The sequence below is a fragment of the Amblyomma mixtum genome, chromosome 1, assembly GCF_055824585.1.
Source record: "Amblyomma mixtum isolate Tamu chromosome 1, ASM5582458v1, whole genome shotgun sequence".
Taxonomy (NCBI): Eukaryota; Metazoa; Arthropoda; class Arachnida; order Ixodida; family Ixodidae; genus Amblyomma; species Amblyomma mixtum.
In genome coordinates, this window is record NC_143012.1 from 323481406 (window position 1) to 323507734 (window position 26329).

General features: G+C 47.5%; 1 protein-coding gene across 3 annotated transcripts in view; it reads right to left on the minus strand.

Moving 5' to 3' along the window:
* LOC149372752 (uncharacterized) overlaps positions 1-26329 on the minus strand; it is a 272987-nt gene that overhangs the window by 44756 nt on the left and 201902 nt on the right. Inside the window, exon 1 of one of the 3 annotated variants that reach the window (XM_089567291.1) lies at positions 8769-8922. The exons of the other annotated variants lie outside the window; for them this stretch is intronic. Within the exon in view, the coding sequence (XP_089423417.1) occupies positions 8769-8770 (2 nt within the window). The 5' untranslated portion in view covers positions 8771-8922. Of the gene's footprint in view, positions 1-8768; positions 8923-26329 lie in introns of those variants that run through there. 3 annotated transcript variants of the gene reach the window in all.

Genomic DNA, 26329 nt, shown 5'->3' on the forward strand with positions numbered 1-26329 from the left:
TGAAGTTAGAGCGGCGTATTACTCTGCCACTACGTTCAATACATGGGTATTCCCATAATGTGCGCTCGAGTTTACGCGGTAGGGATCCAGTCAGCACCATCAGCCCTCACATTAGCAAGGTTGAAATGAATCTCCATTTGGAAGGTGAAACAATTAGGGAGTATCTTCATTCATTCCTCCCTGACAGTCCCTCGGTTCCGCGCCCCTTCTCCTCGGAGGATTAACAGCTCTACACTGCGGGCCTTCCAACCCAACGCATAAAAAAGGTATCCAGCGAGATAACGACCGTTTCATTCGCGAGACCGAAGAAAGCACTTCCAGTCCCAGCACGCGAAACCCAAGTACGCGCATTAGAACAATAGTGCGCCGGCCGCGTTCTTCCGACAAGAGCGGCCGTGTGTCGGCAGGAAAATCCGAATGATTACAGCCGGAGCTCGGGCCCTGCCGCCTGAGGCGAGCGCGCTCCGCCCAATCACGCAAGGCTTGAAAGCGCTGACGGGATTACCAGCTTCAAATCCCAAATCCCCTCGACGAAGAGTTCGCGCCTTTGCGCTGAAACAAAGAGAGCGGTAACAAAAGGCTAGGAGGAGTGGCTGAGCTGAAGGGAGGGTGGGGGTGTTCATGAGGTGCCCAGATACGGCAGCTGCCGTCGCCAGTCATCCCTATGATCCCTAGGGAAAACAAATTACGGGGGGGGGGGGGGGGGGGGGGTCTATACGGGAGGTTAGATTCTCGGCGAATGCACCGGAGCACAATCAAAGCCATATATAGAGGGCGCAGTTTTTACAGGCTTAGGGACGGCTGTGGAGCTAGGGATAGACTGAGTCGTCGGCTGCAGTTCCGCTGATAGACGCCCGAGGGCGCTGCCCCCTGTGCAACGAAGAGCTGATTGCGCAAATGGTGGTGCTGCAATGTGTGCATAGAGCCTCGCGCAATGCCTCCCGAGCACAGGAACAGGCCAATCCGGTTCCTCAGAACAAGAGAGAGGGCTCTCCATCAGCTTGAATGCAGTTGATCTGCTCACGTAGACTGATACATCAGTGACAAGGCAGGACATTAAAGAACTACGAAGAGGTGCCGTGCCTAGACGCGATAACGCTAATGGCTAGAGCACAGGAGTATAGTCACTGGTAGAATAATGCCCGAGTGTCTTGGACTAAGAGGACTGCGTGATGTGAGTGAGAGCGAACATTACGCAACGGCCATATTGTTCGGAAAAAACAAGAGCATCGAATAATGGCGCTTAAGTCGATATTGAAACGTGTGTAATGGGAACGACCGGCAGCCGTTCACGCGGTGGACGAAGAGGAGAACGAAGTGCTGTGCTGGTTTCGGTGTGACTTCGGGGTGTGTGCCTGCCGTGACGCGTCTTTGGTCAACGGCCTCCGACCTGTGCTTCGAAGACGCACCTGTACACTTGGTGGAGGTGCTTCGATCCCCGTCCCGGTGCTCAACCTGGAACTCAGGAGCGGAACGCTACTTGCACCGCCAACAATGCCAAACACTTCGACGCAGTCGTCGCCGGCCACCCCTGCCACCGTCCTCTGTTCCGGGGTCCAACGACAGCGCGACCCTTCCCCATTTAGCGGTACGGACGACCAGGACGTCGACGACTGGTTGGCGACCTACGAGCGCGTCAGCACTTACAATCGGTGGGACGATTCCATCAAGCTGAGCAACGTGCTCTTCTATCTCACAGACGTTGCCAACTTATGGTTTCGTAACCATGAAGCGGACCTTCCCACCTGGTCATCATTCAAGACTAGCTTCGCCGACGTTTTTGGCCGCCCCGCCGTGCGGAAACTCCGCGCCGAGCAACGCCTCCGTGCTCGAGCACAGCTACCGACCGAAACATTCACCGGCTACATTGAAGACATTGTCGATTGGGGAGGTAACTGTAATGGGAACGACCGGCAGCCGTTCACGCGGTGGACGAAGAGGAGAACGAAGTGCTGTGCTGGTTTCGGTGTGACTTCGGGGTGTGTGCCTGCCGTGACGCGTCTTTGGTCAACGGCCTCCGACCTGTGCTTCGAAGACGCACCTGTACACGTGAGCTATTTTTTTTTTTTCGCAAGGCGCAGTTCGCACCTCTGCAAGTGTGCGAGACGAGGTGTGCAAATAAATTAAGCGGAACAGTCGGATGAGCAGCGCCTGCCCTTTGCAGTTCGCTTTTTGCCCATGCGCCGCCAAGCATGAGGCATGACGGGAGCTACATGCGTAACCTATCTACACAAGCAATCTATCTCACTGGAATCAACCTCAACGCAACTCTGTGTCAGTACGATTACCCAACAAATGCGACACGGAATGAGACACGCGAGGCAAGCCTGCGCGTCACTTAAGCGTTATGTAGCATGAGGGAGCACTCGCGCGTCGCTAACCCTTTGAGCCCATTCGCTCAAATTGCTGCGCCGGCTGAGCCCAGAGCACGCGAGAGTCAAGAAACGGACCGACGCCGAGAGCAAGCAACTGCGTTGTGCGCCGGCAGCGAACAGGCCCCAGAGCGAGCGAGGTGAAAAAAGAAAAGAAAAAGGGCGTAAATGACGCGCGCCAAATGAGAGTCCTCCGGGAGACGGGGGCAGCCGCCGCGCAATTGGCCAGGGGCCCGACGCGTTGCGCCTTGCCACATCGCGGCGAGCCCTTCGCTGCCTGCTCCTTCTCCGCAAGGCTGCGGGACAGGAAAGCCGAAGGCGGCGGGATGGAGAATCGGCCGTGATGCCGTGCGATGGGTGTAGTAGCAGCTACGATAATGCGGGTCCATCCGTGCCTCCCGCACTGGTTGCAGCCCGCCCCTTCTGAGTTTGCGCGCGCGTCTTGTGTAACAACCTCGTATAAGCCGCAGGTGCTAACATGCAACATTTGTTCTTGTTTGTCGACGACATGAGTGTCTCTATGGCCGCACGCACGTAAGGGGTGTCCCGCTAAGGAGCCCAGAGCGCCGGCGAGAGAGAGAGGACACATTACGAGATATGAGAGAACTGGAAAGTCTAGGCGGCCAGACGGATGACGACACGCGGTTGTGTCACGGGAAATATTGAAGGTGCAACGACCTCTTGCGGTTGCCTGCAGCTGTGTATGCGATAGGCGCCGATATTGCAACAAAAAGACGACAGAAAAGTACAAAGAAGAGCAAATGGAACGGTTATGTAAGGAATCTTTCCTGTGTGAGTCAGTAAAACGGGCTGATTTTCTGTCCGACTTTTATGACTCTTCCACGAACGCACGCACGCACGGACGCACGCACGCACGCGCACACACACACACACACACATACGCACACACGCACGCACACACACACACACACACACACGCACACACACACACGCACGCACACACACACACACACACACGCACGCACACACACACACACACACACACACACACACAGAGAGAGAGAGAGAGAGAGAGAGAGTGAAAATTCCACCATATATCTATTTGAGACATCCCAAACGAATCGTATTAAAGGTGCTGGGCGCTATACAGGGTTTTTCACCTAAGACTTTCTGCAATTTTTAAAAATAAGCTATTTGAATTAGATGCGCGCTTTTTATGGCATGGCATTGTCAGTGGTGTAGTACATCATAATTCAACTAAGACGTGCTAACTAGCAGGCTTGTTAACCAATATTTAATAGTTAACTTTTAATCTATTACCGTTGGGCTCCTTAATTATTGAAAGGCATGTAGCCCACCGTAAGCTATGTCCATATCCGTTTTTAGAATTTCGAGAACGCGATTATCCTCGGCGCTGTGGCCCAACAAATTTTGGCTATTTCGACGAGTTAGGTTCACTGGAGAGGTTGCTTTGCCTGCAAGCTTCTCAAATCGCATGTATTTTGGCGCGATGTAGGCGAAATTTGTTGGGCCACAGCGCCGAGGATAATCGCGTTCTCGAAATTCTAAAAACGGATATGGACATTACTTACGGTGGGCTGCATGCCTCTCAATAATTAAAGAGCCCAACGGTAATAGTTTAAAAGTTAACTATTAAATATTGGTTAACAAGCCTGCTAGTTAGCACGTCTTAGTTGAATTATGATGTACTACACCACTGACAATGCTATGCCAGAAAAAGTGCGCATCTAATTCAAATAGCTTATTTTTAAAAATTGCAGAAAGTCTTAGGTGAAACACCCTGTATAATGTATTTAGTATGATGGACTAAACGATGGTTTAGATGTCTCAAAAGAATAATTTTGAAATTATGGCTTGTTTGCGGTGGAGTCATCGCTTCCCTTTCTTCATCCAAAGAAAAGGGGAGATGACAATTTTTAGGCTTTCTCTTTTTCTAGAACATATGCTCGCGAGGGTACTGTTCTCGTATCCCACAGCCAACCAATGGAAGCATGCACCGTCTGTGTCAATAAAGGAGCGACCGTCACGCAACGAAGTCTGCAGGAATGAGAAATGTTTTTTTAAAAAACGAAAGAATTAACAGAGAAGAGCGGATGATCGGAGCAGGAAGTCCCATTACGAAGAAAACAAAAGGGGTGAGACGCAAAGTTAGGAGCGCCGCTGAAAATTTAACAGGCTTCAAATCAGAAGTGCCTGAAGCTCGGTGGCGCTCTTCCACAATATTTAGAGCGACATCTCCGTACCATGCGAGCCATAACGCGCCGAGTTGGCAAAATCCGTCACTGTTGAACTCGTGGTACAAATGCGCTGACGCTGAGGAAGTACTGCCACTTGGGACAAAGACGGCTCTATGCCCTCGGGTAAAAAGAAATGCTCAAAAGACATTGTGGCGGCGTCGTCTAAAAGAGAAGGAGGGGTGAAAAGAAAAACAAATCATTGACGCATTTGTATTTGTGCACTATGTTGTGTATAAAAGGAACTATAGTTTGTGCGCTGCAAACTTTGTATCTATGTCCCGGCATTTCAGACCAATTCCCATTGTCGCAGAAACGCACATGCAACCGAAGCCGACAGAGGGGAATATATACGACCGGGCAATTCGGTTCTCTTTGCAGCAAGCCGTTTTATACGGATACAATGCGACAGGAACAATTGGCTTGGACGCTGCAAGGGCGAGGGGGCCAAGGGGCCACAACAGCAACGCCATCCTATAGTGCCTCTCTGTGTGCTCTGCCCAGTGATCACAAAACAAGGCGGCAAAAGCAAGAGCAGGCAGTGTGGGCGATTGCCGTAGCGGCCGCAGGCGCGCTTTACGTCTCTCGTTCGGCCAGGTATAATGCCCGGCTGTAAACTGACCGTGAGTATAAAGGGGGGGGGGGGGGGGGGGGGGGGTAGTGGCCAAGCGTTTGCCTTGGTGCGAGCCTAAGTGTCGTAACGGTGGGGAAGGGGACCGGAGCAGCGGCTGTCGTAAATACGCCAGGCAGGAGAAGGCAGAGGAGGGGATGCTCATAAACGAACGGAGGGAAGACAAAAGGACAGGGACGAACTGCTCTTTCCTATTGCTATTTTCATAGCCGGAAAATGCGCACCTCAATAAGGGGACTGTTGGTGGTCCTGCGAAGCTTATGCAGGGCCGGTACGCAGGCTTTGTATACATCAAGCCCTGCGCGACTGAGCGTATATCTGCTTCCGTCGGACGACCACGCATGAGCAAAATACAGGTTCCGAGTCCGTGAGCTTTTCGGTGAAGGTAATTGGTTCAGATAACTTTCTGTAACTTTCTTCACAGATTTATAGTATACTATCAGGGGCAAATGAATTGCGGGTAAAATAAACAAAAGGCCATAAAATAATTCAGGGGGCACTTTGTTGACCTAAAGTGCGGTGAGGCGAAAGCCATAAGCGCGGTGTTGCTGCTTGTGTCACTGATGGTAACTAAGTACACAATTGTTTGTGAATATTAAATGCTGGAGACACTGGAGGGCGTTCGGGAGGCATCCGTCTGATTCGACGCCTTTCTGCAAACACTCTCCACCGTCCTAGACAAGGACGTTGGCATATGCGTTGGCAGGAAGTACCGTAGCCATTAGCACGCTCGGCTGCGGAACGGAAGGATGGTGGTTCGAATCCCATCGTGCACAAAGATTTTCTTTCTGGTCCGACTAGACAAGCGTGACACCCCTGCTGACAACCTTCTGTCGACAACGATGAGGCATTAAAGACTTTCGCCTTGAAACAAAGAAGACGTGAAAAATAATACCCGGAGGAGAAAGAGTGTTAACGTTGTTCATTACGACGTGAAGAAGCTAAGTATACAAAAGCTTTGCTAAGCGCACAACTAGACAAAAGCTCTTCTAACCGATATTTTAAAGCGTACAGAATTAGCCGTATTCATTAATGACGTGAATATTGAACTCTATATTTTTTTTCGAAGTTATCAACGCCTTCTGACATTAAGAAAAGGCAAGATAGTAGTTGGACACCAAGTGTCCATCAGTGCACTTGTTAGCAAACCTAGACAGCTAGAAATTTTGGTCCAGCAAGTCGCAAAACGCTGGGGGTAAACATTTTTTATATTTTTTAAACATCTGTGAAGCTATGGTAATAATGTACAAGGGCTAAAACGCCTGAACCGCACAACACTTTTGACTAATTAGTTTACTTTTGTAACTCTAATGCTTCTTCCGTGAATTTCCCTATTATATTAGATTAGATACTCGAATTATATTAAATATATACCGCTATTACTACTACACAGCGGCTCTGTGCATAAAGACAGGTGGCTGACATAATACGGAGCGCCGAATACCACCTGTCTATAAACAGCCACTAGTGTCTCGGATAACACAGATAACTCCTCAGAACACAAAAACAGATAATCATAGAGAGTAAGAAAACAAAATTCTCCGCGAAACAAGTCTTCAAAACCTCGCCCGTTAACTAATTCTATGGCGCACCAAAGAAAACTCAGGATTTAAATCTATATTCAAAACTAGTTGTGTATCACCAGAGTTTGACACATACAAACGTTACCTATTCAGTTAAGTATCTGGTCAACAGCAAACATCGTTCTCACTCGAGCACAGCAGTTGCCAAATGCGGGAATACTTTTACTTAATGTTCTTTGTTCACCGCCCCTTTTTTTGCTTTTGCTTTTAAAAACCTGGGACACTCTGAACCGATGCCGCAAAAGGGTCAAAACACTCCGCCTAACGCACAGTAGCAGCTGAGCAGTAAAAGTGAATTGGTGCCAACAGCGGCAGTCAACCCTTTGCTACCGCGATCACCGAGACCCATAAAGGAAGGCAGCGTAGCGACACGGAAGCTTCCTTTACACCCCTCCTGCCTTTCACTCATTCATTCATTCTTTCTGTTCATTTTCCTTCCCGCGCGCACGAAATCGCAGAAACGGATCGTAAAGAAGGACGCGTGGCGATGCCGAACAGCTTACAGGTCTATGCACGTAGCGAACAATACGTGCCCGCCTCTTATGTGTCGCGATTGAGCGGATAAGAAGAGACGAAACGCTTTTCCCTACACCACTGCGCTCGGCTTTCCGTGTTTTTCTGGGCTCCATCGTGCGGCCTTGTTGTCGTTACAACACAAGGTGACGTTGTTGACGCGGGAAGTATGCACGATAACGTTTAATAGCTGCGAAAATTCGTAACCCGGGTCAGAATGCGATAGTAGAACATTTACAAGTACGAGCTCGGATGATGGAACGGATGCGAGTAGCTAGTTTTGCTATTATCCACGTCTTGGCAGTTTCGTTATCGGACATTTTGACTTTGTGCCACCCTCAAGGAAAAGTCATGCGCCATGATGGTTAGTGTTAAGACCGTATACCTTTCCAGCAACTGTAATCTTCATCCTCCATTTGAGCCATATATGACACGCTAAAATATCTCTTTTGTTTATTATCTCGTGAAGTTATCGGCCTCTTTTGCTTCAAGGCCGCAATAACAGAATTGACAAGCAAGATTGATATAGAAACATTGAACAGAGAGTTGGTGAGTTGGAATGGAAAGCCAGAAAGCAAATAAAGAAAACATATGTCGAGCCGGGGGCACACTTGTGAATAAGCTTTACAGCTGAAACTTAAATAAAAAAAAATGGTCCTCTGAACCGTAGTTCCGTAGTTGAAAACACACCGCACGGTAGTGCTATTTCCGACACGACAGCCAGACCATGGCCTGGCTCCAACGTCGCGAACGGTGACAGCTGCATACCACCGTTACAGCTGTGCACTATACACACGCGGTGCTGAAAACCCCATGCTCTGATTATATCCACAGTCGCGGCACACCAGGCTTAATTTTAACACAAGCAATCACTCTGCTAGTGTCACTCGCCGGCTAATGTGTACGAAGGGAATCAGGTGGGTGCTGTCTGAATCGATGTAATGCATCCTAAAGCGATGATCTGCTCTTAAACAGCCAAACACGAACGGCAGCACCGCGTGCTTCTTTACGGGCTGCAAAAGAGTATAAGTTCTAAAAGTAAAAATAAACGAAGAAGAGGGTGCCTGTCAGCTCCCAGCTAGATAGGCATGTATTAAAACAGTGCAGATAACGTCTTGATAACAAAGAAATAATCAGTAGTTTAATTCAAACCAAGCCTGTCTGTATACATAAGCCATTGCAAACGACACCTCGATTTGCAGTTCCGGCCTAGTTTGGCTATCGACCACGTGACGAACAATCCGGACAGCGAGCCAAAGCCGTATAGCGAACGGAAATGGAATGAAGGAACCGGGGTACACATTTTTACATGACATAACTTTCTCCCAAGATTGACCTCACTACTCGGTTAGCATTAGTGTAAATATTAAACGAATAAAGAAAATATGATAGAGGAGGAAGCATTTGCGTAATGTGTACCACCCCTCATCGTACACCGAAGGCGGAAACTCACATTGTCGACCGGATCACTCAATGCAGCCACTTTGGCAGGAACATCGCCGATGTTGACGAAGTATGACTCGCTTAACGACACACGTGGACGGGTTCGGAACAAAATGGCGCTCTGCCGCGCGGAACGCGCCTGATGGCTCCGCGGTGACGCGCTCAGAGCAGCTGCGTGCACAGCGCGCCGGAGCGAGGCGGCGCGCGTGCAGTCAGAGCAAAGAATTAAAACGAAATAACGCAACCATAGGCAGGCAGCCTCAGGGATCCGCCGCAGAGCGCAAATCTTTGCATTCAGTGCAGCCGATCAAGGAGGCTATGTAATTAAGCGATCTATAATCTGCATGATTCCGCTAAGCATTGCGGAAATTCATTGCAATCACATGGCGTTTACGGCGTTTGATAGAGCGTTCACACTCATTCTTAATGCGGACGCGAAGTGCCATTACCAAATAGGTAAAGATGTCAGAGGACTGAGCTGCTGAAAATGTTTGAAATGGAACGTTGAAATGAGTAAAGGCGAATTTGATGCGACATTTTTAACAACGCAGTAAATGTTCAGCCAGCTCCAAAGCATTACGATGCCGCGGCGGTCATGGCTCAGCTTTTTAAGGCAAAAAGAGAGAGTATGCGATAAAAAGCGGGAGAAATTTTTGTGGTTTCGAGTCCAGATTGAGCGGTGAGTGCCGTAAAGTTTCACTCCAAGCTCAGGTGGCTTGCGCCCGAATTATGATACACACTCGTGTCGCCCAAATTTCTCCGCACTATAGCGATACTTCGGTAGGTTCAATTCAGCACCGCAGGCAAGCCATTTGCGGATAATATCACGATCAGGCGTAGCTGCTATTATCCGGGAATACGCAACTCTGCAAAGCTTTTGCCCACGAACGGAGCCAGACTACATTCAACCGCCGCTTTCAACGAGGCATATAGCACGCAGTGCCCACCACTGCGCTCTTTAAACGCCGTTACTGGAATGCTGGTCGGGAATGACTCAGAGGCGTACACTTCTTCTTTTTCTCCACAGCAGCAGACGGCACAAATGGCACGCAGAGCGAGGAAAGGCTTTAAGTGAAGGCAAAAGCCCGACGCTTAAACAAGTGAAACAGCCTCGCCATGAAATGCGACGAGGCCATCTATCACTGGAGAGAGAGAGAGAAAAAAAAAGGCGAATAAAAGCGAGCTTCTCTTTTGTATTGTACAGTGAGTCCCATGTTTTCTGCTGGAACAACGGACGCCATGGGCCTCGTTTGTCATCGACGGCAACAAAATGCTCGTGTTCTCGCCAAGAATCGCTGTACTCTTATTACACGGAAATGTATACGTGTATCGAGCTTTGCGTTTGCAGAGTGTGTATCGGGCATCGAGCGCCGCGTTGAAAGCACAAATTGCCGCCAGTGCGTTTTTATACTGCGGACTTGGTAATCGATCGTCATCGACGTTCACAAAGTACGCGTTTTTCACACTGCGCCCACTACCGTCCCCACTCCCAACCCCCTCTCTTCTATTTTAGTATGCCCCTCGTTCTAAAACAGTCCGGAACACTTAGTCAGAGCGAAATTTACGGGATTTGAACAAACAATTCTGTTCCCTTTCCTGCATGAAGATAAACACCGCTGGAAATGTATTATTCACGGGGAAACGGTACTTCTGTCGGGAATACGAGAAAAGTTAGGGCGACGAACAAATCAAAAGAGATAAAAAGAACCGCTAAGGAGAACGATACAGTAAAGCAGCCACGCACGCAAACGAAGTTCTTCTGCTTACATGCATATTCATAAAGGCATCATCAAAGAAATTCACGGAAAAATATATTTGGCTTTGTTCCAAAGCTCTCTAAATGCCATACAGTGCACTTCAGGTTAATAAGTAAAGCAACATTCAGCGAAAGATAAGAGAGGAAGAGTGAAAGGAAATGTTTCCATTACGTACGTTTCAATTTCGCCGCAGTACGGAAAGGTTGTTCCTGCTTCCGTGAATAACCCATGATCGTGTAGGCCTTATTGTCTCATTACAATGGCCGTTTCGTCCCTGCTGTAATAGTCTCGTTCAAAGAGGGGCCATTTGCTCGCTATCGTTCCAGACAACCAAGGTGCTATTTGGAGAGTTCTTTGTACTGAACTGTCCTCTTACGTTGGAGTAAGTATGCAAGCTTTCTGAAAAAAAAAAAAAAAAAAGAAGAGTACTGAAACGGCCACTAAACTAATTGACTCGATCAGTGCATAACACCGCGTTTTTTCTGGCTATCGCTAGAGGACACTTACGTAGATTTAGACGCACCTGTCAATGAATGTAGTTGTACAAGGCCCGCCAAGGTGGCTCAGTTGCTGGAGCTGAGCTGCTTATCATCGAGGTCGCGAGTTCGGCTTGACGCTGGGACGGCTGCAAAAACGCCCTAATACTGATAGCTCAGAGCACAAAGGTGAAACCCGTGCTGTCGAAATTAATCCTGAATATTTCAATGGGTACCGAGGAAAGCTCCATCCAATTAATGCTCTCAGCAAAAATTTATTCGCTGAATTTTTCTAAAGACTATGTTGACTCTTGCCCGGCAGCAAAAGACGCATTTACGGCGAGAAAATCGGATTAAAAAACAAAAACACTGCGCCTGTCGATTCAAACTCGTGACGTCATTATCGAAGAGGACGGGTCGCCACCGTTCTAAACTGTACGGCGGAGTAACGTAGCCTCCGGGATCTGCTACGAAATCGGTGTCGACGCACGCATTTTACTTTCGAAATCGGCCGGTGACGGCGACACTTGTATAAGAGCTCCGTGTTTGGTGTGAGGTCTCTCAGTGATTAGAAAACTGCACGCTATCGATACAGGCCAAATTCAATTTGTGCTCAGCGTCGCTTTAACTAATAGCCCGCCTCACATCCGTGGTGCAGCTTTCCCACGTCTAAATGCGTTAATTCCATTAACCCTGGTTAACGTTCGACGCCAGTAACTGCGCCAGAGAAATCATTCACAAAAGAAACCAAACAGGCATATATCAGATGATGTGGTAGATTAATGAATGACAGACAAATCTCTTTGGAAAATGTACTTTCCTAACGTTCTCAGCATCCGAAAGCTGCAGTGTTTACAGACATCTTAACCTCGTTCATATGTACGCACACATGCCCACACATGCGAAAATACCCAGTAGGCCATCGTGAAAAAAATTCGCACCTGCATTCTGCCGGTAAGTATTCCGAATAGTTTGCACACACGAAAATGCTTTCTCATAAAATTTATGTCCTTCGTTCAATTTCGCTTTCGTTGTGCAGTTAAAAGCAACACCAAAAACAAAGTTGCGCTTCCGTCTGGTTATTACATTTTCAACTGTGGCGACGATGCTGAAGATTGATTTCTTTAGATTCAGTATAACCAGCCCAGCGCGGTTCAAACGCAGTCAGTACTTAAGATACAGCTTATGCAGATGTCAGTATTTGCTAAAGTAATCACGCGAGAAAAATAGAAACATATTTGACTATAGCTTGTTTTCGCTTCCTTAACGCCTGACTATATTGAGTTCCTACGCCTATCACGCCAGCAAGATCCGCTCGTCACTTTATTTCGCTTTTTTACAGAAACTGGCCTTCATTAATTACGAGGCGTATGCACCGGGTCTCTTTTCTTCAGCGGTTGTAAGACAAAAGGCTCTGAAACGTGGCAGTTAGTCTGAAAAGGTCTTAATTAATTAGTCGCTAAGGCGCGTGTAGTTAGTACGCTTAGGCTGGAAGCGCACTTGCCTCGTGGTCTCAATTTGTTTGCTCGCAAGAGAACTCGAGAGAGCAGGAAAAAAATAATGAAACAATACAAAAAAGAAAGTAATTTCAACGTCTGACGGCGCCGAAAATTTCACTCTCGCTCTATCCTCAACAAGAACACTCGGAAACATGTGCGCGGTTCTGTCAGCGGCAAAAATTACAATGAGTTCAGTAGCTAGCGCGGTTTCTACATCCCCGTACATTGGGAGACGACACGAAAAAAAGAAATATTAAAACGAAAAGAGGCCCACTCGGCAGAACAATAAAAATAAATAAAATTGTGAAGAAAAGGACGCCAAAGCAAAATAACGACGAAAGACCTTTCAACGCCGCGAACAGAATAGCGACCATTTCTTTCGCCCCGCAAATGTGATTTTATAATTCGAAGCACTTTACGAATCCAAGCGGGCAAGCCAAGCGACGCTGCACCGACGAGAGAGGAAAATAAAAGAACAAAAAAAAATAAGCAGAGAGAGAGAGAGAGAGAGAGACGTGGAAAGGAACTCTGAAAGAGCAGGTTTGAAAAGTACAAAGAAATGTTAGCGTACGAGATGGCTTCACATCACCGCACCCTCCTCTCTCAAACGCTGTACTATTAATGCAATCCAGGCTTAAATGCTCTCTCTTTACTTTTCCCTCCATTTTGGGTCTCGCTTCTCGCTGTGAGGGCCCGCATGCGAGAAGAAGGCGTCTCGGGACAGCTTCTCTTCGCTTTAGCGCGGCTGAGCGACCGCGCGCCGCTATTTTGTTCAGCTCCGGCCCTTTTCCTCACCTCCGCAGCGTCTTGCGCGTACTCGCCGAGGGCGTTGCTCCTGTGCATATACGAAAAGCGCGAACCAGCGAGAAGCAGAGCGCCGTTTCTACGACGGCGACGCGCTATACTTCGGCCGCCGAGGGGCGCATTAAATTACGCTTTTACGCCGCTGCCCCGCGAAAGGGAAAGCCGCGGATGAAAGTTGCGCGCGGCCGGCTGTCCTGAACAACCGCTACCTAGAGGAGAGACACAAGTGGGAAACGTTGAGCGAAGGAAACGGAGAGGCGGCCAAGCGAGAGGTGAGAGTAAAAAAACAAACAAAGAAACGAAATAAAGGAAGAGTCCAGAATGATGAAACGAAAGAAGAAAGGAAAAAGAAGAGAGAGAACGAAAGTGCCTGAAGTGCATAGGACAATGCATGCCCGAAAATGGCCAGACGGTCAATTTGCGCGTGCGATCATTTTTTTTTTCATCGTTTTTTTTTTCTGCTCCAACGCTCGCTTTTATTGCGTCCCTTCTGAAACACGTCGACGACCGGGGTCTCCTTGTAAGGAGTCTCTGCCGTCGACAAAAGCACGGCTCCTGGGCGGGAGAGCCTGCGAAAATGATGCATGTTGCGGACGGCGGGAATCTCGGGGCGGTGAAAAATGACCAGCTGCCGTTGTGTGGTGTCCGCAAAGAAGTTTTAGGAAAGGGAAAGCGCAAAAAAAATTCCACGTTGCATAGTAATACTGTATAGTGTTTCACGCCTATATAAGGAGGACTGGAACGGAGAGGAAAGAAATAAGAACAGACCATACAATTAGCGAATCCCCAGGAAGATACAATGTGTCGAATAGTGCGGTATCGAAGAAAAAAAAAAGAAAGAAATGGGGGAGCAAAGTGCACGACAAAACCAAAGAGAGCTCCGTTTTACACGACCCCGTGCTGTACTATACTGGCTAAGCGCAAGTGCTGCAGCGCGTGAAATGCTCGTCCAGTACGGGGTTCTAAGAGAGCCCTTCCATTATAACTCAATTACCGCTTCCGATCTCCGCTTTCTCGTCGCTTCAGTATGCAGAAACGCGAAAAACAAGAAGGAAAGGGGAAAAAGCGAGCCGGTTGTGCGCATTTTTCAAGTTCATTGCAAATTACGTAGTTTTTTTCCCTCTCTTAGTGCTGAACAAAAGAATAAGCTATGGCGGACGAGTAAAGAAGAGAAAGTTATATTCTCATTGCGTCTTAGAAAAGCCCGCCGCTACTGTTTGTATCGTTTAGAGGGGGCCGTTCCCTCAATATTAAGCCTATTCACATAGAAAAGAAGATGATGAAAATTTCGCAAATAGCCAGTCGATAATAAGAAACAAAAAGACCAAGCACTATTCTGTCGCTTTCTCCGTCTCTTATTGTTGTGCTACCACAGCAGTAGTTATAGTGTTAGTGATGTGCTGTGGTAGCACAACAATAGGAGATGGAATGCACCAATGAAACATGTGGTAAAACAGGCCAGAGACAACAGCAGATGTCTGAGCGACATTTAAGCGTCTTCTTTGCCCTGATATACGACGGCACCAGCTTTTAAGTGCTAGCTATCAACTTTAATTTTAAGAGAAAAATTGCTTGAGTAGAAGTAAACGCAAAATGGAAAAGAGGCTGATTCTCACCTTGATGTACGAACAGTCTGGATGTGCACACAGAGTGATAACTAGCGACCGTATTGCTTCTCCGATAACGGAGACGTAAATACGGCTACGCTGGAGTAAATTATCCTTCTTTCACAACTCCTCTGAGATCGAGCCAAAGATAAGCGACGCCGCTTACGCCCGCACCAGCTGTCAACCTGGATTAAGCCTTCCTGCCGTTCACGCTCTTAAGAATCGATGGCGTACGATCTTGGCACACATCGACAACTCTGGCTACAGGGTCTCGCTATATCGTAGGCTTACCGGCTTGCGACCGTTTCCAGTTCTGTTTTCACCACTGTAATGCAGCAAGAATGGCGTGTGCGTGCTTTAAAGACACGCACAAGAAAGAAAACTGTGACTTCGTCGAGTATCAAACGCGAAGAGCAGTTCACCATGAAGAATGCACCCTCCATCAAAGCAATCCACCAGGGAGCAGATGGAAATAACAACGCCGAATGCTACAAAGTAGCAAGCAAAAACAAAGGGTGATAAGAGGCAGAAGACGGACTGAAAGGGACACCTGCCATGCAGCTTATCGCCTACTCACCTCAGACTGTCCGTTTTATTGCCCGTTCCAAGGTAAGGCCGGGAATGTAACAGGAGGTATAAGGCGGCCGAAGACGCGGCACATACATAGCTCAGCGCCGCCAGATGCGGTACAGAATCGACCAGATACATTCGCAACAACTGTAACGCCAGATACATAGCAAAACAAGCTGCAAAGAGACAAAAACGTCACAGCAAACACGGAGCATGCTACACAGTGGCGCTTTCACGCAACCGAACACGGCCGACGGACGCTGCCCACCCCACTATCGGTAGACTCTCGGACCGAGTAAGAAGAGAGGCCATTGCTTTCTTATCCCGCTCGGACACTTAAAGACGTTTCCGCCGGCTTCTTTCGTCGGAATGTGCGTATATATATATATATATATGGACAGAACGGCGACGACTCGGAGCACCACTCGTCTGTATCGAAGCCGCGTGTTGGTGTGAACAGCGGCTTTCAGAGGGGTTCGTCAGACTGCGGAGAGGGCGGAACAGCTGTCGCCGGTACCACTGCCAGGGATGGCCAGAGAAGAGGATGTGCTGCTGTGATCTTGCGAGAAAACAGCAGAAATAACAAAGCGAGAATACCACACACACACACATATATATATATATATATATATATATATATATATATATATATATATATATATATATAGGATTGCAGTTATGGGAGATCGGCCGAGGCGACGAAGGCGATACAGAAGCAGACAAATAAAAAAAAGCCATTCTTGGCGACGAGGCACCCTAGCCGGGTATACAAGAAGCGACAAAACGAAGGTCTGGGCTGCCGAAAGGTGGTATGAGGAAATACATAGCGAGGGCATATATGTATACGACAGCCCCAGCGAGTCTATATACCGCTTTTATTTTTTCCTCGCGAATCGATATTCCCCGGAAGAAAGACCGACGTGTTTCCCAACTTAATCTCCGTGTGCGAGTTTCGACATGCCCTTTAAACCCTCTCGTGCCGAATTGTAAGCGACATGATCCGTACCTGAGGCATCTGTCGGCAACCGGTGGAATTACATAGGCGGTGCTGCTTTCGCAAGCCGCTGTATACTCACACATGGCGCGCTGTGGCAACGCCACCTGTCTTCACTGTACTTTTCAATGATTTCGTAGACGCCTGCGGGTTCATAGGGTTTGCAACGTTTGTGCAAATGTTGCTGAAAAGTAGCCAGAAGAAGAAGAGGAGGAAAGAAAGATGTGAAGTAAAAAAGTAGGGCGTCTGCAGGCCTCGTGGATTTCGATGCGCCTTCAGCCTGTATATATGTAAGTGAGCAAGCTGTAGAAGCTAAGACACGATCCGTGTATGCAGGTAATACAGGTGCGCTGCGCTCTGGAGCTGGCGCCATATCCGAGGCTCGGCGCATGTGTCAGCGCCTATACTTGTACAGACGCCGCCGAACCAATGGATGGCGGCGCCTGCGTTTCGAGATGAAATATGAGAGCGCAAGCAAAAAAAAAAAAAAGGAAGAAACCTTCACGCGGAAAGTTTCGTCACGCACTGCTCGCACCGTTAGCTCTTCTTATTTTCGCGGATTTTTTTTCTTTTTTTTTTCTTTTTGCGCTGTCAGAAATGTTGAAAAGCACACGGAGAGAGAAATCGCTAACGGCAGGTTGCTGAAATAGGCGACGAGAAAATGTGACAAGCGCGGCAGCGTTTCTAGGTGACGTTCACGTCCAGAAATGGGCGTTTTTTTTTTACTTTTCGTTGCGGAGCTTTGTATATATTTTTTTTTCTGTAATACAGTTGCGCAAGATGAAGCGGGAAGCGCAAAAATGCATGGTTTAAGACGTAATGGCGTTGCAAGCCGTAGACAAATTATATATCTTTCCGTAGGGACATAGTCCAGTGCCGAGTCGAGCGACAGACCGACAAGGAAATTGGAAGAAGAGAATTGAAATATTTGTCACCATAATTGAGTCGCACAAGGACACATTTAAATTCATGAATGTCTAGCACATGTAAGACAAAGCAATCTGAGACAAAAAAAAATTCCAGCTAGATTTGCTAAGACAAAGCAATCTGAGACACAATAAAATATCAGCTAGATTTGCTAAGCGTTCCTAAATTCAAGATACTTCTGGTAACACCGAAAGGGAGGCCTAATAGTGCTAGAAAACGCTAAAAAGTTAGTTAACCTCCCTGCCTTAAGCTTCTCTTGCGTATTTTTCTCTCTGTCCCTCATCTCAAGTCCTACTGTCTTCAACCACCGCCATTTCTTTACTTATTAAGCCGTCTTTTTACGGCATCATGAGACTCCGCTCAGCAGTATTACACCCACAGGAACCTGCTATGCACAACCGCTGACACCAGTTGGGTGCATACAAGGTGTCAACCTCATACCCCTACGCTCCTGCTAGCAGATAAAGCCCTTTCTCAGAAATACACAGCCCACCTGGTCCACTTAATAGCTGCGCAGTCTGCAGAGCTTGCGTGGGTTTAAATTGTAGTCCGTAGCTGGCGAAGAGCGCTGTATCGAACGCTGTACACATAACCCGATTTGTTATTTTGTTCACGCATCCAGTAGCTCGACCTTCAATGCAGCATTTTTCGTTAACCAATGCGGCTTGTTCTCCATCGCCATTGCTCCAAATATATCGAGAGCACAGGTCGAGGGTAACGGTGCACGGAAAGGATTTAAGTCGCATATTTCAAGGTAGCCTCCATTTTCTTTATTTTTGCCATTCTGCAGTCCGTCGAATTGAGCGACGGCTGCCCCCTTGGGACCGTTCAGCGCGCCACTTTCGTTCGTTTAAAAACACGGTTGGGAGCGCTAGAACATGGTAGCACATTAACGCAGTCACGTGGCTTTTTTCCCCCATATTTCGCGGACTTTCTTTAAGCTGCGGAAAAATAAGAACGTCGCCTGAAAAAACTAGATCCGTCATTTTTAATCTTTTCTACAACTTAACAAAATATACGTGACCTAAAAGTGAATATTAAAAATTTTGCATAATTAATCGCTGCTAATTCACTAATCCAGCGGAATTTCAGAAATACTCTTATGAACACCACATCACGGAAACAAACATGACTTTGTTCTAACCAGCTCGGGTGCGCCGCCTTCTTTTTTTTTTTTTTGAATACTTGGCTTAAGTAACGTGAAACGCCGCGTATATAGAGAAGAAGATTTTATATATTGTGAACAAATCGTATATAGTGAGGGCAAGCCTGTGCACACTGTGAACAAGCCTGTACTATCAGCAACGAATGAAATGCGAACAAGTAAATTGAAGCGGTAACACGAAAACACGAATATTTTTTAGCTCCTGGACGGGACATACAAGAGAGGTTGACTAGCACTTCTGAAGGAGAGTCCTCGCACCTTCGAAGTGAAATTACCTTCCACTAGTGTTGTGCATCGCGTATCTGCCAAGCTGAACACCCCCCTTTCCCCTGTTTGCGTTACGTCGATGGCTCGAGCGATAGCCATTCTACTCTGCCGTTTCCCCGAAACCCCCTTTCCACCTTTCGCTATATATTGGCCTGTGCTGCCAGAATAAACGGTTCATTCCCCGCCAGCCGTGTCTGCGTCTGCTGCCTCCGGCTGGGCGCTGGCGGTATAACAGCTAGTATTGAGCTTACCATGGCTAAGAACTTCTTATTTTGCTGTCCATAGCTCAATTGTCATGTTGGCGTTTCATTTCTGGCTGATAGTACATGGAGTGAACAAGCGGTGGGCGCCCGAAAAAGCAACACGATTCGTGCACCGAACCGCGACGAGTTCCGCGAGCGCGGAGCAGTTGGCAGCGAAACCGAGCTCGCCGCTCCGCACGCTCGCGGCCAAATCAATTTGGAGCGGGTGCGCGCTCTTTAGACCCGAGTTATAGGCGACCCCGTTTATGCGGGAACCGAATCGGCATTTCCCAAATGACGGGAAATTGGAAGGAACACGATTGCTTAGTGTCGGCGGGAAGAGGCAGGCAGGCAGGGGAAGCCGGTCGATCGAGGCTTATCCGATTATGTGTGGGGGGCTCTCGCACAGAGTCGGCCGTGCTCTGCAAAACTGTTCCGCTTACGTGTTTTAGGATTAGGAAAGTTCGCCATCGGCTGGCGACCTTAAAGAGAAATAGAGTTATCGGCTTGCAGCCAGGTATCGAACGAATGCAACGGCAAGGAAGCCGAATACGAATTTAGTGGCGGCACGCAAAGATGCGGTGCTCACTTCGTTTTCAATTCGAATTTCTCCGACGCAAGCGATCTAAAATTAGTTTTACGCTCATTTTTCGAGCCTGACCTTTGAAAAATTATTCTGGCGCATGATAATTACACAGCGGCCGGGCAGATGTAAGCACATTAGGCTTCGCTCGTCCAACTCCATTGAGGGCGTCCTTTTCGACGGAACAATTGTATTAGCCCGCGAGTGAATAAATTTTGTGGGTTGGACATACGCAGTACAAGATAACGGGGAAAGAAGGGTAACTTGAAATTGCTTTAACAGTACTTTCCGAAGAGCAAGGAAAATTACATTAACAATACGGAAACATCAAGGAATGAGTGTGATGTTTGCAGAAACACGGAAACATACCGAACAATTCTGTGCAAAAGCATTTTTGAACGGGAAAAAGTTAACGACCGCAATTTTTTTTCATATATTGTAAGCTTTGCCTGTAACATTCAATATATCTGCAGATCCCCCATCGGCAGACTTGCATTTTTTTTTTGCTATTAACGTTTTTTTTTTTATCGCCAAAAGCGTTCCCCATTGGTTTATCCATGGCAGTCTTAACTACTCGATGCAAGCGATGGAAACATTATAGAAGAAAGAATACGCTACATATCCAAACAATGGACCATTGCCTTCAATATTTCTACACTGTAATCTTGCAGTTCTTTAATTTTCAAAATTTTTGCCCACGAATGTTGGACACGCAAGGGCCAGTGGCACCATTCTGCAGGGTATTTTCAGGGGACGGACGCTCCGTTGCCGAACCAACGCTGCGATCGTGCTCAAATAAATGACTGATCGGCGGAGAAAGCATGTTCTACCCAAAGGACAGAAATGGATCAGCAAATAAGTGGAGGTTGGAAGAATTGGATAAAACAGCGCAACAGAAGACGAGACAAGAGAAGGAAAAACACCAGCGCTGGTGTTTGTCCCTCACTTGTCTCGTCTTCTGTTGCGCTGTTCTATCCAATTCTTCAAACATGTACCAACCAGACCGTAATTCGCCTCTTCTGGAAGTGGAGGGTGTGCAAGTCGAGTAAAATATTTCAGAACTTCCGGCTAACAGGACACTTCACTCGACGCATCGATATACTGCGCCATCTGTCTAATCTCGTCTGTGATGCAGCTTCTTAGGGGTCGTCCAAGGGCAGCCAAGGCTGTTATGGTTTTTGCCTACAACGCCGTTACAACGCAGTCATAACCCTCGTTTGGAGCCGCAGCTATGAACAGAAATGCTGCATTCGCAATAGCAGGAACAAAGAACGATACAGAAATAAGTTGAAGAAAGGGAAGCCAGCTTTTTTCCCCCTGATTTTTATCCCTGGTCTTTGGTGCATAAACCATTCGTTATGCGCAGGACAAAAAAGCTCGTGCGAGATTGCCAGCTTTCCCCTTAAAAGTAATCTAGAAGTGCATCGAATAAAGGAGACTGTGGCTCTCCCCAGTAAGAGACCAGAGAAGTAGCGAAGGAAATATAGCATCAAGTCATTATCTTTTGTCGGAGATAGGCTTCAGAAAGGTCTCCGTTATAAAGTCAACAAAACATGTTTGCGCTTAAGATAACTTAAACTTTACATGGAAACGAGGACTAGTCTTGCGGACATTCAGAACGCAACTGGCTATTTATCTCGTCGTGAAGTTCTAACGTTCGAAAACAGGAACGAAGTAGCTAAAAGTCGTTTCGGCAGCACAAAAAAAAAATAATTAATCGCTGGGCACAGACTTTTGAAACACAACCGCAAAAGAACTCGCAATTGCCAGACGGATGCTTCACTGCACTACACTAGCTGCCTTCAGCGGCGTTCCTATCGGCACGACGGTGAGTCGAGATTCGACACGCTCTGCGATACAAGCCAGCGAGGTAAGTCTTTAAGAAGTTGTGACAAAAATCTCCAGTCTGCAACGACCGAAAGGCAAGAGGCTATACAGCAAACACACGTCGTGCCGGAACCTATTCAGCAGCCGAGCAAACAACTTTTAGAGCCGAGCCCGGACTTTGAGGCTCTTATTTAAACAAGCTACAGAAAACATCCCCCCCCCCCCCCCCCCCTGTTCTCTGCGCACACCGTCGCTTGTTAACGCGCTCGCTTCAGCGCGAGTTTTTTCCCTCTCTGTTTCGTTTGTTTGCGCTTAAATGCGACACTGTTTACACTAGAGGACCGTCGCCCGAGCGCCAACAATAAACTGCCTTTTTTTTTTTCCTGGGACTGAAAACGTGCCTGAGCACTGGCGGTGACAACTCTTATCGCGGACCCTTCAAGCTGCCGTTTTTATTTCTGTCGTTCTCTCCTTAACGCACTGTTTTTGAGAATGAAAGAAGTCACTGAAGTGAAAGAGGAGAAGCAAGAAGCAGGGGGGCCCTGGGGAAGAAAAAGAGGGGCGGAATCGTTTCTGGAGCACGCACTGTCGCTCTCGGAGTTCCGTTATAAAGCCGTAAAGGAAGGAGAAACAAAAGTAAATGTCGTTCATAAGGGGTACCTGTTTACTGCGTCTCAGGCAATGCAGCAGTGGCAAAAACTTCGGGGTGGAAATCTCAGACGCCGGAAACCCCGTAAAACATCAAATGCGCATGCGCGCGTGTGGGCTTGGGAAGTGTCTTAAGTGGCCTTTATAAATCTGAGACACTGAACTGAAATTTTACTTCGCCAGTAGAGTGTTAAAACAGCCTATACCGGACACTACTATACCACAATGCAATTCGTGACAACGCCTGCGTGTTTACGAAGAACACGCGATAAACAAGTTTCAGCGCAGCCATTGGCGCTCGCGATAAGTATTCGCATGACGTAACAGACCGCACGTCATTTACGACCTTGCCGTTGCATGGCTAAACCAACATGACCGGAGCGAACCAAACAGATCATTTCTATTAAGGAGTCACGATGACGTCGCAAGCGAGAAGGAAAAAAACAAGGCGTTTCATGAGCGTGCGTGTCTCGCAAAATGAAAAATGCAGAAGCGCGAAGAACGTTGTCAAAACATTCTGAACTTCAAGAGTATGCATTGCACCAAATTTTACACCAAATACCAACAATTTAAATATGCTGTCGTGCATTATTTATTTGTGAATTGCATCGTATAAGTGAGCAATCTCGCACACTGACACTAAGAAAGAAGCTCGAGCACTGATGATACAGTGACGCCCAGTATCACATTAACGGCGCCAACTCGGTTAAAAGGTCTACACAGCATTACTTTCAAGTCCTGTGAAATAAAAAAATAGAAAGAAAAACTACGACACAACAAGGAGCTATGTTACGGGCTAGAAAAGTTCGCAAAGATAACAAAACAAAACTGACAGTCGGAGTCGTACCGTTTTGCCACGCCTCTCGTAATGAAAGTGCCAAGGGAAGAAGCACGTGCGAAGCGCTTAACTTCGTGTTCGCTGCAAAAAATATGTATACATATAAATAAAAGTTCAAATAAAGGGAACGAAAGAAAAGAAGCACTCACTTAAGAAACCAAACTCCCCGCCCTCAACGAAGAAACGAGCAGCGCGCTCCCTACGACGCGTGTCACCATTTCGAGACACATTTCCCCTCTGCGATAACCACGTTGTTCGCGAGTCCTCTCCGACACCAAGGTTAGAGAGACGGAGGCAGCGCACTGTGTAAAAGCGAGGGTGGTCCTGCTCTTAGTGCCGCAACCGCGTGCCAAGTAAGCGCATACACACAAAAAGCGTTGTGGAAGAAAGCACACTCTCTGTAGCACGCGCGCAAGCAGAAAAGAAACGGCAGCTCAGGGCTGGAGAAATTTTGCTGCACGACCCAGTGTAATTTTCTTTTTCTGATAGTTTTGTTTTTAAGACACCCACGAGATCCTTACCCCTCTCTCTATCTCTCTCTGGAGCTCAGGCAGTTGGGCTCAAGCAGTTTCAAGAACTCCGCGGTTCTTGAGAGCTCACGCTGCCAGCGTCAGACCGAACTCTGTTAGGTGTTAGATAGGTAAACACTGTGGATACGAAAATAAAGATCAAATTTGGGGAGGAAAAGGGCGCGCCTGCTTGGAGAAGGGGAGGAGGAAAAAACGAACTTTCGTGTACCGGTCCTTCGGACCATAGCCTCTCGAGAGTAGCCATGCAGGGACCGGACTGGCTCCCACACCGAACGCCCTTTGCGCTTCGATGGGACTTTACGTCCTGGAACACAGGCGCCGCAAGACAGCTCCTTGGCCGATACTCGGTCCCCTGGTTCGGAGACCAGGTCCACTGCCAAAGGCAAGTAGCGACAAAAAGAAAAAACAAAAAAAAGAGACTGCGAGCGGCGAAGTGACGAAGTGACCCGCCGCCGCGATTCTTACCGCGTTTCTATACCCTAGCTTCTCGCTCGCTTTCTTTTCTTGTTTGCTTGTTTTTGTTTGGCTTTTGACCAGGCGTTATTTCTCGGCGAGCCGTGAGGAAATTATTGCCTGCGACGCAAACGCGATAAATCCCCGACCTATACTCTGTCTTCGGCGAAAGCGGAATCACTCACTCTCAACCCTTTTCTTCCCCCGTTCTTTCCTCTCGATCTATATACGTCTCTCTTTTCCACTTTCTTTTTTACACCTTTTCGCTAAAGTGCCACCATTCAGCTCCACGATTCCTGGGGCATTGCTGCATCCGCTTAGAGCGTGAGAGGCGAGATAATGTCCCATACGGTCGCGATCAATTTCCTTTTTTTTTTCTTTTCATTCTTATTAGAGCGTCTCTCCGAGCTCTAATAAGAATGACGGGATCCTGCTTCGCGCTCTTAACGTAAGCTTCCTTCGTATACAGTGCGCCCATCCTCAGAAATCCGTTAAAATCCTACATCGAAGCACAATTCGGAGCGACGCATTCGGATACTGAAGATTGAAGGAAAGAAAGAAAACAGGGTCATAGAAAAGAGGAGCACAAAATGTTTAGAAATTCGCTCAGAGTGTAAGCTCTTTTCATGCGAAATTTCTGTCGCAATCATGAATCATTCAAAGGTGCATCCTGTGATTGCATTCCGCACGCAGGGATAGGGGCGGCTCAAAAGAATCGACGGGAACTCGCGAAAGTAGAAAAAAAAAAGAACGAAAAAATGGTAAGGATCAAGCGCTTTAAACCTTCAGCACCTTGAGAACTAGGCGCGAATGGATTTTCCGCATTGAAATGCCCATCGTATTCCGGAATACGACGCATAGACAAAGAGCACTCTAAAGGAGCGTACTCGGAGAGGGAAAGGAGGCTAAGGAGGGAAGAAATGAAGCAAAGGGATTGCGAAGAAAGGTCGTACAGAGCATAGAAGAGAATGAGAACACGCTTTCCTTATTTGCTTCATATATCTTCAACGCGTCGTTCCACCACTCTTCGTATTTTTTTTTTGCCATACTCTCCCGATACGGTCCGGGATTATCCGGGTAATCAACACATTCCGGTTGATGAACTTCCTTTTGAAGTCCCCACTCCCCGCTCTCGCAAGAGTTCTCACGTCGGCATAATCGTTATTTTCTTTTTTTGTTCCCCCCACGGTCATTTTGTATGGATCTGGGGCGCGCAGAACGGCCCCACTACGTTTCCATGCGCGCCTGAGGGATTTAGGGGAAGGCTCTGATCCCGGCATTGAAGACGAACGTATGCAAACGCGCCGGGAAATGCAACGTTGAAAAACGAAAGAGGCATCGGTGAGAAAGTGACCGTGCTGTTCTTCCACGTCACTGAACGTAGAGTAGCAGACGTCTTTCCTCGAGAAACAGCTGCTTCTTGCGTTGTTCGTCCCGCCTACCCAGTGAGATCAATTCTTGTACTTGTTTAAGGTGAACTAGACGCTCAGAAGCCTAAAGGGTGACTGTAGACGTTAGGGCAAGACTTAGTTCGAAAAAAAAAATAATTACGACAATCTCTTTCTTTAGATCTAGAGCAAAGTGCGCAGATTATCCAGTCACAAAATAAAAGCGAACCGATCTCTAGGCACCGTTATTTTCAGGTGAGGCACATACGCGATACAAGGTCCGCTATGACATATACATTAAGAAGATACGAGTGAATATTGTTTGTTGTTTTCAGCGCGAGGTTGCAGAGCTCTATTTTTTTAAACATTAGCAAATCGTAAAAGAAAAAAAAAATGTCAAGGAGTGCAGTGGTATTGGACAATAGAGTGTTACAGTCCAAGAGGGGTGCAGCACGAGAAAAACAGACATTCAAGGTTATCTTGGTGTAAACGAAAAGAGAGGAATACCCAGCACATTTTTCTTCTTAATTATAGTCCACCGGAGCATGTTTACGAAACGAGTCACTTCACCCGTGTTCTGTCCATTAACTCCGCAAGGAAAGATTACACGCCCATCGGAAAATTAGGGAAAGGAAATACTAAACCACATCAGACTTCCAGTTTTTGAGAATATTCGTGCTTCAATTCATCAGTGCTAGAACAAGTAAACAACATCTGTTCGTGGCCATCATTAGCTTGCTGATTAAACAAGCCCGGGCCCTCAAAACAACGGCGATAATGAATGCCTTTAAATGACCGCTTCAAGAATCTCGGATTGCAGCGGATAAAACTGCCGTCCGCATCTCCTGGAGAGTTTTCAATTCGTGCTTCAGAGAAGAAGGCCCCTGAGCTTCTCAAGTGGCAGATGACTTAGGCTCGCTGCTGGGCGGAAGCTAATATACGAGAGACACGTGCGGAGAGAATCAGCGGCTGGGTGTACGGTCACCGGAGCGCTCC